General features: G+C 48.9%; 1 protein-coding gene across 1 annotated transcript in view; it reads right to left on the bottom strand.

Moving 5' to 3' along the window:
* Nucleotides 1–16,219, bottom strand: part of LOC115644910 (heat-stable enterotoxin receptor-like) — a 70,857-nt gene that overhangs the window by 306 nt on the left and 54,332 nt on the right. The window contains exons 22-26 of the mRNA XM_030549361.1: nucleotides 13,996–14,188; nucleotides 13,424–13,598; nucleotides 12,258–12,356; nucleotides 11,422–11,516; nucleotides 10,849–10,925 (exon numbers count right to left, since the gene is read on the bottom strand). Coding sequence (XP_030405221.1) covers nucleotides 10,849–10,925; nucleotides 11,422–11,516; nucleotides 12,258–12,356; nucleotides 13,424–13,598; nucleotides 13,996–14,188 — 639 coding nt within the window. The remainder of the gene's footprint in view (nucleotides 1–10,848; nucleotides 10,926–11,421; nucleotides 11,517–12,257; nucleotides 12,357–13,423; nucleotides 13,599–13,995; nucleotides 14,189–16,219) is intronic.

The following is a 16,219-nucleotide window of genomic DNA, read 5'->3' as shown; positions in this document are numbered from 1 at the left end:
AATTCTATCCTGCCATCGTTCCAGAAGCTCTCCATATACTAATGAGATAGATTGTGGGCAGAATCAATTTCAAGTGGACATAGAAATCCAATTCAGGGTCTACTTGTGACTGTTCCTGACAATATGGGTTACTGTTTTTGCCAAAGAAGTCTGTTTTAGCATCACAATCTCTCACCTGTAGAGTCTGTGAAATCACTTCAAATGAAGAGGAGAAAAACCTGAACTGGATTCACAAACCTAATTGAAATGGACTATGACTCTGACTCTATGACTAGACTCAGTTTCAAGTACCTGTAATAATCAGCTGCAGGTGTCTCTCAAAATAGTGGTAGTATTCTTAGAATTGCCACTCTGCCAGAAATTCATGGGACATATATGATTTTCACAGATATGTTCCATGCAGAACAATTAAAAAATTCCATATCTATCAGACTGGTGCCATATCACAGAGTGAAGACATAAGCATGACAGATAGCAATGGGTAGAATCTGAGGGATACCTTCAAACACACCTTCAGAGGGAGTGCCAAAACTCTAAAGACGATTCTCTCTGTTGCTCTTTTTAAAATTTCATTAGGTTAAAAAAAAGTGCCTAGTTAGAAAAGAAATGTACTGAAGAAAGTAGGCCAGGAATATCACTTCCTAAGCCCACAGATGGGAACTTTTGGGGTGAAAAATAAATGTAAGATACTATTAATTATTATTTTTATTGCAAACATTTTGAGAATTAGGTCCTATCCCATTGCACAAGTTCAACACTCTGCCCATTCATTCATATCTACCTAAAGCAGAAGAGACTGCCTTTCTCTCAGGCGGTAAGAGGTAATTTTTGTTAGGGTCTTTCCAGACCAGAAAGCATCAAGTTTTCTTGAGAGATTTGTTGTACCAACACTCATCTGTTCCCCAAAAAGGGAACAAAAACAATACCAGTTGATTTAAGTGACATAGCTAATCAGAGATCTTAAATTGCTAATTTACTTTGCTAACTACCATATACAGTATGTAAAGGAATTACTTCAGTCTGTATTGAAACCCAGTCACTTCTGAGGTGTATCACAACAGCTGTGTAAATAGTACATAGCAACACTACACAACGGGATAGGAGAGGAAGTGAAGAACTCCATATCTCACTGAAACTATTTGGAAAAATGTAATCAGCCAGACTTGACTTTGATCATGTCGCTGGAACCAATGCCCTTTGTATTGAGCAAAGTACATCTTAAATTACCACAAATGGTCAGGAACTCAGTGTTATGTCACTTCTGAAAGGCAGCACTTCAGTGTCACCACATCCCTTTACTCTGGAAACTGACTCAGTGTTAATTCAAAAGGAAGACTGTTACCTACCTGGGTCTGAATAAACCAGGACATCAACCTAGCATTTTTACCTGGTAACTCCTCTCTTATGCTCCAGAAATTGAAGTTTTGTTTAGAAGTTTTTAAAAATTAAGTCTCTAGACCTTATGCTTGTGAAGATAATCTTCAAAATGAGAACCCAATATAAACAAAGAGGTGCCTGAGTCTGCAAACAACCTAAAATGGTAACGAAGATGTGAACTGCTCTCGTTCATCTCATTTTGGTATAAAGTCTGAAGCTTAGTGATGACAGTTTAATGTTAATGTTAGTAACTGTTTCACTAGTAATCAAATCATACAAGAAAAAAGAAGGGAAATTACATAATAAAATTTGCACATTTTATTGTGACTGGCATTTCATTTTAGTGTTAGAAGTCATTGTAGCTTGGACTGGGGGTAAAGCTTGGGAGAGTATCACCACTCTTTTTTCCCCCAATCTGAACCTGCATCTACTAAATCAACACCCCTTTCTGGTGAGTTTTCCTTGAATGTCTCCCTTCCAAGACCCTGATCCAGTAAAGTATGTAAGCCTATTAGAGCAGCAAAGAATCCTGTGGCACCTTATAGACTAACAGACATTTTGGAGCATGAGCTTTCGTGGGTGAATAACCACTTCCTCAGATGCATGTGGTGGAAATATCCAGGGGCAGGTATATATATGCTAGCAAGCAAGCTAGAGATAACGAGGTCAGTTCAATCAGGGAGGATGAGGCCCTGTTCTAGCAGTTGAGGTGTGAAAACCAAGAGAGGAGAAACTGGTTCTGTAGTTGGCAAGCCATTCACAGTCTTTGTTCAATCCTGAGCTGATGGTGTCAAATTTGCAGATGAACTGAAGCTCAGCAGTTTCTCTTTGAAGTCTGGTCCTGAAGTTTTTTTGCTGCAGGATGGCCACCTTAAGGTCTGCTATAGCGTGGCCAGGGAGGTTGAAGTGCTCTCCTACAGGTTTTTGTATATTGCCATTCCTAATGTCTGATTTGTGTCCATTTATCCTTTTCCGTAGAGACTGTCCAGTTTGGCCGATGTACATAGCAGAGGGGCATTGCTGGCATATGATGGCGTATATTACATTGGTGGATGTGCAGGTGAATGAACCAGTGATGGTGTGGCTGATCTGGTTAGGTCCTGTGATGGTGTCGCTGGTGTAGATATGTGGGCAGAGTTGGCATCGAGGTTTGTTGCATGGATTGGTTCTTGAGCTAGAGTTATTATGGTGCGGTGTGCAGTTACTGGTGAGAATATGTTTCAGATTGGCAGGTTGTCTGTGGGCAAGGACTGGCCTGCCACCCAAGGCCTGTGAAAGTGTGGGATCATTGTCCAGGATGGGTTGTAGATCCTTGATGATGCGTTGGAGGGGTTTTAGCTGGGGGCTGTATGTGATGGCCAGTGGAGTCCTGTTGATTTCTTTCTTGGGTTTGTCTTGCAGTAGGAGGCTTCTGGGTACACGTCTGGCTCTGTTGATCTGTTTCCTTATTTCCTCGTGCGGGTATTGTAGTTTTGAGAATGCTTGGTGGAGATTTTGTAGGTGTTGGTCTCTGTCTGAGGGGTTAGAGCAGATGCGGTTGTACCTCAGTGCTTGGCTGTAGACAATGGATCGTGTGATGTGTCCGGGATGGAAGCTGGAGGCACGAAGGTAGGCATAGCGGTCGGTAGGTTTTCTATATAGGGTGGTGTTAATGTGACCATCACTTATTTGCACCGTGGTGTCAAGAAAGTGGACCTCCCGTGTAGATTGGTCCAGGCTGAGGTTGATGGTGGGGTGGAAGCTGTTGAAATCATGGTGGAATTTTTCCAGAGTCTCCTTCCCATGGGTCCAGATGATGAAGATGTCATCAATGTAGCGTAGGTAGAGAAGGGGCGTGAGTGGACGAGAGCTGAGGAAGCGTTGTTCCAGGTCGGCCATAAAGATATTGGCATATTGTGGGGCCATGCGGGTGCCCATAGCAGTGCCACTGATCTGGAGATATATATTGTCATCAAATTTGAAATAGTTGTGTGTAAGTATAAAGGCACAGAGCTCAGCAGCCAGTTGTGCTGTGGCATCATCAGGGATAGTGTTCCTGACAGCTTGTATTCCATCTGTGTGTGGGATGTTTGTGTAGAGAGCCTTTACATCCATGGCGGCTAGGATGGTGTTTTCTGGGAGGTGACCAATGCATTGTAGTTTCCTCAGGAAATCAGTGGTGTCACGGAGATAGCTGGGAGTGCTGGTGGCATAGGGTCTGAGTAGTGGATGGTAGTGGACAACCTGCCAATCTGAAACATATTCTCACCAGTAACTGCACACCGCACCATAATAACTCTAGCTCAGGAACCAATCCATGCAACAAACCTCGATGCCAACTCTGCCCACATATCTACACCAGCGACACCATCACAGGACCTAACCAGATCAGCCACACCATCACTGGTTCATTCACCTGCACATCCACCAATGTAATATACGCCATCATATGCCAGCAATGCCCCTCTGCTATGTACATCGGCCAAACTGGACAGTCTCTACAGAAAAGGATAAATGGACACAAATCAGACATTAGGAATGGCAATATACAAAAACCTGTAGGAGAGCACTTCAACCTCCCTGGCCACGCTATAGCAGACCTTAAGGTGGCCATCCTGCAGCAAAAAAACTTCAGGACCAGACTTCAAAGAGAAACTGCTGAGCTTCAGTTCATCTGCAAATTTGACACCATCAGCTCAGGATTGAACAAAGACTGTGAATGGCTTGCCAACTACAGAACCAGTTTCTCCTCTCTTGGTTTTCACACCTCGACTGCTAGAACAGGGCTTCATCCTCCCTGATTGAACTGACCTCGTTATCTCTAGCTTGCTTGCTAGCATATATATACCTGCCCCTGGATATTTCCACCACATGCATCTGAAGAAGTGGGTATTCACCCACGAAATCTCATGCTCCAAAACGTCTGTTAGTCTATAAGGTGCCACAGGATTCTTTGCTGCTTTTACAGATCCAGACTAACACGGCTACCCCTCTGATACTTAAGCCTATTAGCAATCCCAGAAAAGACGGTTACTCACCTTTGTAACTGTTGTTCTTCGAGATGTGTTGCTCATATCCATTCCAGTTAGGTGTACGCGCCGCGCGTGCACATTCGTCGGAAAACTTTTACCCTAGCCACTCAGTGGGCCGGCAGGTCGCCCCCTAGAGTGGCGCCACCATGGCGCTCCATATATACTCCTGCCGGCCCACCCGCTCCTCAGTTCCTTCTTGCCGGCTACTCCGACAGTGGGGAAGGAGGGCGGGTGCGGAATGGATATGAGCAACACATCTCGAAGAACAACAGTTACAAAGGTGAGTAACCGTCTTTTCTTCTTCGAGTGATTGCTCATATCCATTCCAGTTAGGTGAATCCCAAGCCTTACAAAGGCGGTGGGGTCGGAGTGAAATATGGCAGAATAAAACTGCCGAGCCAGAGGCTACAGCCTCCCTTGACTGCTGAACCAGGGCATACTGCGAAGCAAAGGTAAGGACCGAGGACCAATGGAGCTTCGCGACAGGTCTCGTGGGTAGAAACACGAGCCAGCAAGGCGGCAGATGAAGCCTGAGCCCTGGTAGAATGCACGGTGATGTGGCTTGGTGAAATATGAGCCAAATCAGAACAAGTGGGGATGCCCGCCATCACCCAAGATGAGATCCTCTGAGAGGAAAACAAGCAAGCCCTCCCTTTGGCCCGCTACCGGGGCAGAGCTGGGGCACCTTAGGAAATGATTCTGTCAGCACAAGATAATGCGAGCACTCCACAGATGTCCAAGGAGTGCAAAGGTTATGCCCATTGCGTTGAGCTGTGGGTAACATGAAAGGCCAAAACACCTTAGGGAGGAAAGCCGGGTGCGGTCACAACTGCACCTTGTCTTTGTGGAACCTTCGTAAGAGCTCTGATCTCAGAGACCCGTCTGGCCAAGACTAGGTTGAGGCCCCAGGGCGGGGCTGGGCGGCGCACCCGAGGGTGCAAGCGCTCCAAGCCCTTGAGGGACCTCGAACCCATAGAGCGTGGGACACTGAACGTCCATCTTAGCCTGCTGGAAGGTAGGGACGGCTGCTGAGCGTATCCTCAGCGATGATACCGCCAGATCCTGCCGCTAAAGGCCAGAGGCAGGCCAGAAAGAGGGGATCAAGACCTCAGCAGGAGCAAGATCGAGCGTACTGCAGCTGTAAAGGAAACGCTTCCACCTGGCTCGGTACGTTGACCAGGTGGAAGGCTGCCTGTCACCCCAACTCAGGTACGCAGGAGCCACCGTGAGGCGAAGAGGCTGCAGGTCCGAGTGACGAAGCCTGTCATTGCCCTGAGTGATGAGGTCTGGGCTGACAGGCCGAGCAACGTGGTATGTCAGTGCTGCCTGGACCACTCTGGAGTGATCATGATGACGCACGCTCCGCCCCTGCGGAATTTGAGCAGGACGTAACGAACCAGTGGGAACAGCGGGAAGGCATAATGCAGTTGGCCGTTCCACGGTATCAGGAATGCGTCCAAGATCGATTCCGAGGAGAGACCTTGGAAGGAGCAGGACACCTGGCATTTCCTGCACTCGCGGTGAGCGAACAGGTCTGTGTGAGGAACCATTTCCACTTCCGGAAAGCGGGACGCCTCACATGGGGCAGAGTGATGACTCGTAAGACAGGAAAGACCTGCTGAGTCAAAGAGATAAGACGTTCCGAACGCCTGGGAGAAAGGACGTCGCCAGCTCCATCGAGCGGGCCATGCAAAAGACCCGGAAATGGATGGCCTCCTGACAAAAAAGGGGGGAGGACTATGTCCCCCCTGAATGCTTATGAAGCACCTGGCCATTGTGTTGGCTGTAAACACCGAGATACAACGGCCTCACAGCTGCCGCTGGAACCCCTGGCACGCCAGGCGGACTACTCTGATTTTTGGGGCATTAATGAGGAATGCCAGCTCTCTAGAAGACCGAAGGCCTTAAGCTCGGAGGTGACCATGAGCACTCGAGCAGAGAGATGATGCGTCCGCCGTCAGGGGCAGTGAGGGCTGGGGCGGATGAAACCGCATCCTGTCCACACCAAGGAGGGGGTTAGCCACCACTCTAGGGAGCCTAAGGCGTTCGAGGGAACGGTGACTACCATGACCATTGGCTCCCTGTCCAAGCGGTACGCCGAGGTGGGCCAGACTTGGAGAGGACGGAGGCGGAGCTTGGCGTGTTTGGTTACAAACTTGCGGGCAACCATGGACCCAGGAGACTGAGACAAGAACGAGCTGAGGTCGTTGGGAAAGCCTTCAGACCTCAGATGATTGATGCCATCGCCTAAAACCGCAGTTGCGATAAGCAGGCTCCGGCTAGGTAGGAGACCAAGATAGCCCCTAGGAAGCCCAACCTCTGCGTGGGAACCAGAGTGGATTGCTCTATAGTAATCATCAGGCCTTGATCTGTGAATAAGACCGTGACGATGCCCACGGCTGAGTGGGTTGTGTGTCAGAGTCTCCTCGGATAAGCGAATCGTCCCAATACGGAAAAACGCATATCCGACATAGCTACGGTAGGCGGCGACTATGGCCGTAAACCGGGAGTATTCACCGCTGGCTATAAAGCGGAGGCATCTCCCATGCGGAGGGAAGATGGCATTGCAAAAGTACGCGTCCTTCCTATCCAGGGCGGCATAGTAGCCCCCCGGAGGCAAGGATGGAATAATGGTTCCCAGGGATACCATGCAGAACTTCAACCTTATCCCAAACCGGTTGAGTCCATGCAGGACCAGGAAGGTCTGACCTGTGGTCGAGTGGGGGACTAGGGCATAACGGGAGTAAAACCGCTAGCCCCTTTTGTCCGCTGAAGGGGGACAGGGCTGGAGCAATTTTAAGGTGGTACCAATGCTCCATCGTGCGCAGGACCCAGCGACCTAAAAGTAACTGGGGCCATGCCAGGAGAAAGCGGGATCAGGATCCCGTCCTGCGACTGGTACACCGCCCTCCGGTGAACCTTGGAAGGTCCGTCTTTGGTCCCAGTGGTAATTGCGAGGGACCTCGACTTTGGCTTTTTAGGGGGCCTGACGTTTGTCTGCGACCACCTTGGCCTTGCCGTTTTCCAGAGTTCTGCCTCTGGCTAGGCACAGAGTATGGCGGCTGGGGCCATAAAGGCCTGCGTTTGGTCGCAGGCGTATACATGCTGAGACGCATTAGGACCCTATTGTCCAGCAGGCTTCGCAGTCTGGGGCTGTCTCTGCCGCGAAGATGCCTTTACCAACAAAGGGTAAATCCTTTCCCCCGTCCTCCAAGACGGCAGCGAACTCTAGGTGGGAGGTTCGAGGGAGAAACTCCTCCACCCAGGTGCTATAAGTATCGCAGCTAAGCAAGGCTTGTTGCTTCGCACCCCAGAGGTGCAGGGCCCCTGCAGAGTACACCTTGCATTCGCCAAGGCTCTTTCCGCTTCGGGGCTGGCGCCCGCTGGCCATGATATCAGGATCGTGGTCCTGAGCATAAAATCGCATATGGGGTGACACGGATGCGTGTCCGGACGGCCATGGAGGTACTAAAAGAGGGCACGGGCCGAGTCCCTGACTCACTCGGACCTTGCCCAACTCGGCACCGGGGACCGGCATCGGGAGGCGTATCGGTACCTGGAACGAGAACCAGACCCGCAACCAGAACGGTGTCGGGAGGTCGACCGAGATCTCGAGGCTCGGAGAAGAGCTACAGGAGTCAAGGTACCTGCCCCGGTGCCAGATGTCGGAACGGTGCCGATAGCGGGTCGGCGAACGGGATACCGACCGGTGCAGTGAGTGTGACCCGTACCGAGGAAAACAGTACCGGGACTGCCAGTGGTGTCCGGTGTGCCGACAGGACTTGGCGCGTCTGCGGGACCGTGATCATAGACGGTGCCGCTCTGCTGTACTGACAGGGGACAGTCCCTTGAAGAGACTGTATTACCCGTACCGGCGGTGCCCGGGTCAGGCAGCACTGACTCCGTCATGGCACTGAGAGCCCTCGCCGTTGGTAACATCTCCGGCGCGCAGGGAACAGCAGGCTCAACCACAGTGCGTACTGGGGAGCTGTCAGGCACCGGATTCGACGGCCCTCGTGGGGCCGGGATCCATGGTACCGAGGTCATCAGAGCTTCGGTAGGTGCCGGTGCCGGGAGAACCGAGTTAGATAAGCCGTCTGGCTGGGGTGCCGTCAGCACTGAAGCAGCGGGAGTAATACGCTCAACCACGGCGCGTGCCGGGGAGCCGTCGGACACCGGATTCTACGGCCCTTGCGGGACCGGGATCGACGGTGCCGCAGCAGGTGTCGGTGCCGGGCGATCCGACTTAGACTAGCCCTCTGGCCGCGGTGCCGTGGGCACGGAAGCAGCCGGAGAAGTAGCTCGACCACGGCGCGCGCCGGGGAGCTGTCAGGCACCGGATACTATGGCCCTTGCGGGACCGGGATCGACGGTGCCGACGTCATCGGTGCCGCAGCAGGTGTCGGTGCCGGGCGATCCGACGTAGACGAGCTCTGGCTGCGGTGCCGTTGGCACGGAAGCAGCCGGAGCAATACGCTCAACCACGGCGCGTGCCGGGGAGCCGTCAGGCACCGGATACTATGGCCCTTGCGGGACCGGGATCGACGGTGCCGACGTCATCGGTGCCGCAGCAGGTGTCGGTGCCGGGCGATCCAACGTAGACGAGCTCTGGCTGCGGTGCCGTTGGCACGGAAGCAGCCGGAGCAATACGCTCAACCACGGCGCGTGCCGGGGAGCCGTCAGGCACCGGATTCTACGGCCCGTGTGGGACCGGGATCGACGGTGCCGACGCCATCGGTGCCGCAGCAGGTGTCGGTGCCGGGCGATCCGACGTAGACGAGCCCTCAGGCTGCGGTGCCGTTGGCACGGAAGCAGCCGGAGCAAACGCTCAACCACGGCGCGTGCCGGGGAGCCGTCAGGCACCGGATTCCACGGCCCTTGTGGGACCGGGATCGACGGTGACGACGTCATCGGTGCCGTAGCAGGCGTCGGCGCCGGGCGATCCGACTAGACGAGCTCTCTGGCTGCGGTGCCGCTGGCACGGAAGCAGCAGGAGCAATACGCTCAACCACGGCGCGTGCCGGGGAGCCGTCAGGCACCGGATTCTACGGCCCTTATGGGACCGGGATCGACGGTGACGACGTCATCGGTGCCGTAGTAGGTGTCAGCGCATGGCGATCCGACTAGACGAGCTCTCTGGCTGCGGTGCCGCTGGCACGGAAGCAGCAGGAGCAATACGCTCAACCACGGCGCGTGCCGGGGAGCCGTCAGGCACCGGATTCTACGGCCCTCGTGGGACCGGGATCGACGGTGCCGACGTCGTCGGCGCCGGGCGAGCCGTCTTAGACGAGCTGTCTAGCTATGGTGCAGCTGACACCGAAGCAGCAGGAGCAGTAAGCTCTACCACGGCGCGAGCCGGGGAGCTGCCAGGCACCGGATTCCCTGGTCCTGGGGGACTGGAATCGACGGAGCCGAAGTCATCGGTGCCTCTGCAGGCCGGATAACGCAACTGAGGCGAGCTCTCTGGCTGCGATGCAGGTGGCACGGAAGTAGCGGGAGCAGGGGGCTCAACCACGGCGCGTGCCGGGGAGCCGCCAGGCACCAGCAGGAATCGTAGACTCTCTCGACCTCGGAAGAAGGGAACGGTGCCGAGTCGACATCGGTGCCGGCGACGGTCGGTGCCGGAAGGCCTTGGTGGTACCGGCGGGGTCCGGTGCCGAGGAGGCGCTTCTGCCCGCCGCTTGAACATCACTCCGCGCCCAAGGTGGAGGGGCAAGTGAAAGTCCCGCACCTTTTTGTTCTCGGCTTAAAAGCCTTGCAAATGGGGCACTTATCTGTCAAGTGTGATTCTTCAAACAGGAGTCATGTAGATCTCTCTTCGGCCGCGGCTTCTGGTAAGCCGGGCCCCTTTTGAAAATCTGGTGAGCCATGCATGGCTCCGGCACTGGGCTCATGGAAGGGCTACTTCCTGAACCCCGCTAACTAAACTAACCATGTTAGCAAAGGAAAAACGTATAACCATACAAATATATATATATATAAAAGTGTTATAACTGCATAATTATATACGAGAAAACGAGTAGCTAGGGAAGTGGAGGTCAGCTAAGCCGCGCTCCACTGTTCCAACGACCGACACGGGCGGTAAGAAGGAACTGAGGAGCGGGTGGGCCGGCAGGAGTATATATGGAGCGCCATGGTGGCGCCACTCTAGGGGGCGACCTGCCGGCCCACTGAGTGGCTAGGGTAAAAGTTTTCCGACGAATGTGCACGCGCGGCGCGTACACCTAACTGGAATGGATATGAGCAATCACTCGAAGAAGAACTAATGCTATTGTGAATACTTGCATGTGTTCATATACACATATGCTGCTGTGTCCTTGTCATGAGTCCAAGGAATACCAAAAAGTAAAGTAAGTTAAAAATTTTGTGGGGAGAAGTGCACGTCAGCACTTTTGGTGAAGGTTGAAGTGCAAGGCCTGAGAGCTTCTTTCTCCCTTCCCACAAATAAAGAACATCTTACACTGAAGGAGGTGTTGGGAGATTATACTGCTGGTCCTTCACCCCTGTCAGCCAATAGGTAATCTCAGTTCCTTTGCCCTAATATGTCAGAGAAGAGAGAAGCACAATTTAGAGATTAGATAGGCACAATATATGATTTATATGCTTTATATTATACTGTATTATATGATGGTTGTATTGTCTGCTTACTGTATGTAACAGGCACCCAGAGCATAGGATGGGCACCTATCAAATTTTATAAACTGAAACAAATAAATGTAACAGAGCAAAGGTGAGCAAATTAATAGGCCTCTCTCACCAGGCCCAGTCATCACTGCCTCCTCTCCAAATTTTTATTACCAATTATATATTTTACCTACAGTACTTCCAGGACATCTGTTTTGCCTTGACTCATGCCTCAAATTCTTTTTTAATGGCTATATTAACTCTGGAGTGGTGTCTCCATTACCCTGTTACCAACAGATACATCTCTCTTGCTCTCCTGCTGTTTGTCTAAGACAGGTGAACATCTCAGGTGTATGATACCTTTAGATAGGTTTCATTCCTGTGTGTTTATAGGCATGGTATATGTTACCTTCAGGTAAGTCTTTCCTCTTGTTTTATACTGGAAATGGCAGTCTGTCCTCGTCAGGATGGAGATAGTAGACCCACTTACATGAATCCGTAAAGCTAAAAATAAACAAACAAGCAACCAATGTTTGATTCATTTGATGTTCATTTTCTGTGCAAACCTGTGCTATGGCAGAGGTGTATCTAATTGTCATTGATGTCTTAGGACTCATTCTCTGAGCAAATGACATTAAAACTACCCATATATTGCTGAACCTCAAAATAACTACTCCATCACATAGCATTATATATGAGGAAAGACTAAAACAACTAAATAATTATAGCTGGACCAGCCAATGCCTCAGGATAGAAGTGATAACAGTATTTGTGGGGGGGAGGGGGAGGGGAGAGAAGGGGAAGGACTGGGAAGAAACTGAGCAAAAGGAAGAAAATTTAGGCTGGCTCCCAGGAAACATTCCTAGTTGCAAAACTATTAGACTGTGGGATATATATTCATTTATGTTTAATATAATAAAGATGCCCATCCAAGTCACCAGGTGCCCAAATGTAATCAATTATATAATAAATACAATTAAATTAAATCTCAGCAGCATTAAAATGACCAGTTCCACAGGAACTGAGCCAGCCAGGCACCTACCCTCTTCATCAACTAGGAAGCAAGAACTAAGAATAGGCCTGCATTTTCCAGGGTGGAATGGACGAATGGACAATTTGATCTTCTATCTTTAAATGTCTATGCTTTGATAATAAAGTTATTCTTGGCTGGAGAAGGAACTCTAGATTTGAGCGCACAAGTAGCCTACTGCCAGATTACACAGAGAGGTGAGCTTCAAGTCTTACGTAAACCTGTGGATTCCATCCTTGAAGCTGTGTTAACAGTGTCTCCAAATAAACAGTAACGAGGCATCTTAATGCCAACCACACCAGCCGCACATGGACCTGAAAGCAGAGGACAGGGCAGAGAAAGAGAAAGAAAGAGAGGCTGTTATTCCATGGGGATTCAGAGAAGCCCTTAAGGTCTCACACATGCCAGAAAGAAACTGAAACTTAGGAATTAGCATGATGCCATCATAACTATGGGAGTTATCGGTTAGTGGGGGGTGGGTGAATGGTCTCATCTGGAAGATGGCACTTCTAGTAGCAGAGCAGGGGCACTGGGGTCAGCACTGATTGAAAGCACTATCTATATCACTTTGTACAGTGTCTGGAGGTCTCACATCCAACTGTAGACCAGGCCTATCTCTGTTCAGCTTGTAAAATATATTAAATGTATTAAATATATTAAAAGACTATTTGAATATATTTCTATACAGACAAAAATGCAGAAGTATTAGCATAATTCCTAAGTGTCAGATTTGGAAGCAGGGGATGGAAAGAATTAACAATTATGGAGAAGTTTCTGGTGGTGTCTTTAGGGCCTTCCCAAATAACTGAATTGTTATATTCCTTCTCTGGTGATGGACATAAACAACAGAGTACTGAAACAAGCAAAAATACAAAGATAAAAAGTTTCCCCAAGTACTTGGGCTCTTTGGATTATCCACAATGCCACTCTAATAAAGTAAATCAAAAATTGATTCTCAAGTGGGCCTGGTGAGAACATTTGCCTCAAAAGCATTTAACACAGGCCTGCTTTTCAGTGGGGGAGGAAAGGTCTCTAAGGACTCAGGTGGGTATAATGTCACAAACTCAATCTCATAAGGAACTACAGAGGTTGGTTTGATCAGCTACCAACTTCACAGAGGTGGGGTTGTTAAATGGTATGGGAGCAAGCCAATGGTCTATTTAAGTCCACTGCCCTTCCTCCAACAATGGTCTTTTATAGTTGATGCTTTTGAGGAATGCGACTGACAGTGCTTCTGGCCAGTTGTGTGTCATGCTATGCCATAGTCCTCACAGAGAATCAATTTATGAATAATGAAGCATAAGCACTTTTAACCACTGTTTACTTTTTGATCTAGCTAGAATAGCTATGTCATTCATGTTCAGATGCCATGACTCCATACCAGAGTGAATCCCAATGCGAATCCAAACAGGCAGGCCTGGCAGATGTCGTAATTCAAAGGACCCCATGAAACTAAGGATATCCAGTGCCATCATAGAGATGTCCACTGCGTGGCGGTTGCCGTTTCTCTTTGGTAAGCCACTCACCACCATGTACGCATCACCAATGGTCTCCACCTGTGGAAACAGGATTAACAGTTACCATTCCCAGTTACTGGAAGATGCATATAAATTTCAGATGGAAAAGGCCTGTTAGAGTCATCTTGTTGATCTCTTCTTTGAAAGTGAAGGGATGCCAAATTCCTTCCAATTAGATGACATCTTTCTGGTAATGAAGTGCTCAATACACAGCATTCTAGGTAATGAATCTGTGACCACTTAGTCTCAAAAACCATTTACAGAGAGCTATGTGAAGCACATTAGAGAGACGTAATCTTGGCTTGTACTTCTCTCATTTGTCTTTATTTAGCGTACTGGTTTTGAGCCTTTGTTACCAAATTCTATTCCAATTACTTAGTCTGTGATATTTTATGTACCCTGATTATTATTTAAGTGTAAGTGAGGCTCTGTTCACCTTGTAAACATCATGATGGTCAAGAATGTGGTCAAAGTTCTTATAGATGTCATTGAGCATGTCCACCACTTCCATGGGGGTGCTGTATTGGCATAGCGTGGTGAAGCCGACAATGTCGCTGAAGTAGATGGTTACTGCTTCAAACAGCTCTGGCTCTACCCGCCCAGTATCCTTCAAAGATTTTACCACTGGCCTGTGAAGAAAGGTGGAAGGGAAACGGAGATAAATATACCTTCTGCTTTAGAGTACAACTCAGCCTCCTAGACCTGACAGCAGTACGTGTTTCAGAAATAAAGGTTTGATAAGTAAACAAACCAACATTCTAGTGATGAGTTCAGCGGGCACTTGGAAAGTCAGACACGCTAGCATTTCTGGCTACAAGAGCCTTCTAGATTATGAGCTCTTATTTAGATTGTAAACTCCTCGGGGAAGAGACTTTTCTTATTTTTTGTAAAATGCTATGCATCCCTATGCCTTCCTATATATAATAACTGAGAAAATCCATATGGAGAAATTACATGCATCCGACGAAGTGGGTATTCACCCACGAAAGCTCATGCTCCAGTATGTCTGTTAGCCCACGTCCAGACTACCCCGCCGTATCGGCGGGTTAAAATCGATTGCTCGGGGATCGATATATCGCGTCTAATCTAGACGCGATATATCGATCCCCGAGCGCGCTTATATCGATTCTGGAACTCCATCAACCCCAACGGAGTTCCGGAATCGACACGGAGAGCCATGGACATCGATCCCGCACCGTCTGGACGGGTGAGTAATTCGATCTTAGATATTCGACTTCAGCTACATTATTCACGTAGCTGAAGTTGCGTATCTAAGATCGATTTTCCTCCCCTAGTCTGAACGAGCCCTTAGTCTATAAGGTGCCACAGGACTCTTTGCTGCTTTTACAGATCGAAACTAACACGGCTAGCCCTCTGATACTTGAGAAAATCCAGAGACAAGACTGGATCAGGAAGGCAATCTCCTCCCAAGACTTGCTTTCAAGTCTCTAGCTTGGAATTGTGCACACTAAAGCCAAGGAGACACAGGGCTTGTCTACATCGCCCCACAGTTTCGACTATGGGGATGTGAATTGCAGCACACACTTGTGTGCTGTGCTACAACTCTCCTGTGGATGCTGTGGGTGCAATCTAAAAGGTACCTAGTTTGCACTAATTTAGTCCTGTTTAAAGAGGACTATGTTAATGTGAAGTAGTTAGTTCACGCCCTCAGCATCCATATGGAGAAGTTACAGCAGAACACATTAGAGTGTGCTTCAATTCACACCCTCATTGTGCAAACTGTGGGGCTGTACAGACAGCCATACTTCTTTCTACTTAGTTCCAATCTGTCTGGTGAGCATCTGACAGCTTTGGAAGTTGAATCCAGTTTTCAGTGTCATTTTGCACACATACACTTTCTCTGTACATCTTGTTCTTGACAAGACTGGGGGTGTTTGGCTTGGTGTCCTGGCCAAATTCCAAGTTGGTTAATTAGATTCTGCCTCCCTGAATTCCCACTCCTGTTTCAGTTGTCAATGGCAGTCTGTCATTCTTCACATCCTAGGCTTTGGAAGTATATTAAGCTAAAGCGCACAAAGACCATTTTAGTGCAAAATAAGAGTGTCTACATGGGGAGCAAAATAGATAGTGTTCTTTAAATTCACACCCTACTTTACTCCACACTAAATTCCCTATGTAGACAAGACCTTAGTGGTGGTGTTTGCTGTTGAAACTGCTGCTGTATGCCACCACAGAGGTGGCTGAATTTCTATGGAAGGTGAATTGATTCCCATATATATCATTTATAAAGCTTGTAAAAAACTTCAGGATCCTTGAGGATGAAAGGAGCTAAAGATATGTAGATATTACATTCAAAATTCACAGGTTATGTCCCCTAATTAACTGAAAAGTCATCTTAAAAATAGGTACTAATTCATTTTGTGAAATGATTGTTCACTGTATTCCCAAGGACCTCATTCCATCCTCAAGCTAGTTTTTAAATCAGTTTGTCTGTATGGCTATCATCATGTATAATTTTTACATGAAGTCTGTGGATCCATGATGTTTCAAATTGTCTCCAGATTGTTTAGCCCTCTGTTCACACATGGCACCTACAGGTCTCCCTCTAGCATCCTCCTGTAAGTCTTTCCGATGTGACACCTAGATATACAGAGGAGGACTGGTTTGGCCAGTTCTAGGCAAACAACCCTCTTCAACAT

The sequence above is a fragment of the Gopherus evgoodei genome, chromosome 1 (genome assembly GCF_007399415.2).
Source record: "Gopherus evgoodei ecotype Sinaloan lineage chromosome 1, rGopEvg1_v1.p, whole genome shotgun sequence".
Taxonomy (NCBI): Eukaryota; Metazoa; Chordata; order Testudines; family Testudinidae; genus Gopherus; species Gopherus evgoodei.
The sequence above is the reverse complement of the archived record's forward strand: the minus strand, read 5'-3'. Positions and strand labels throughout refer to the sequence as shown.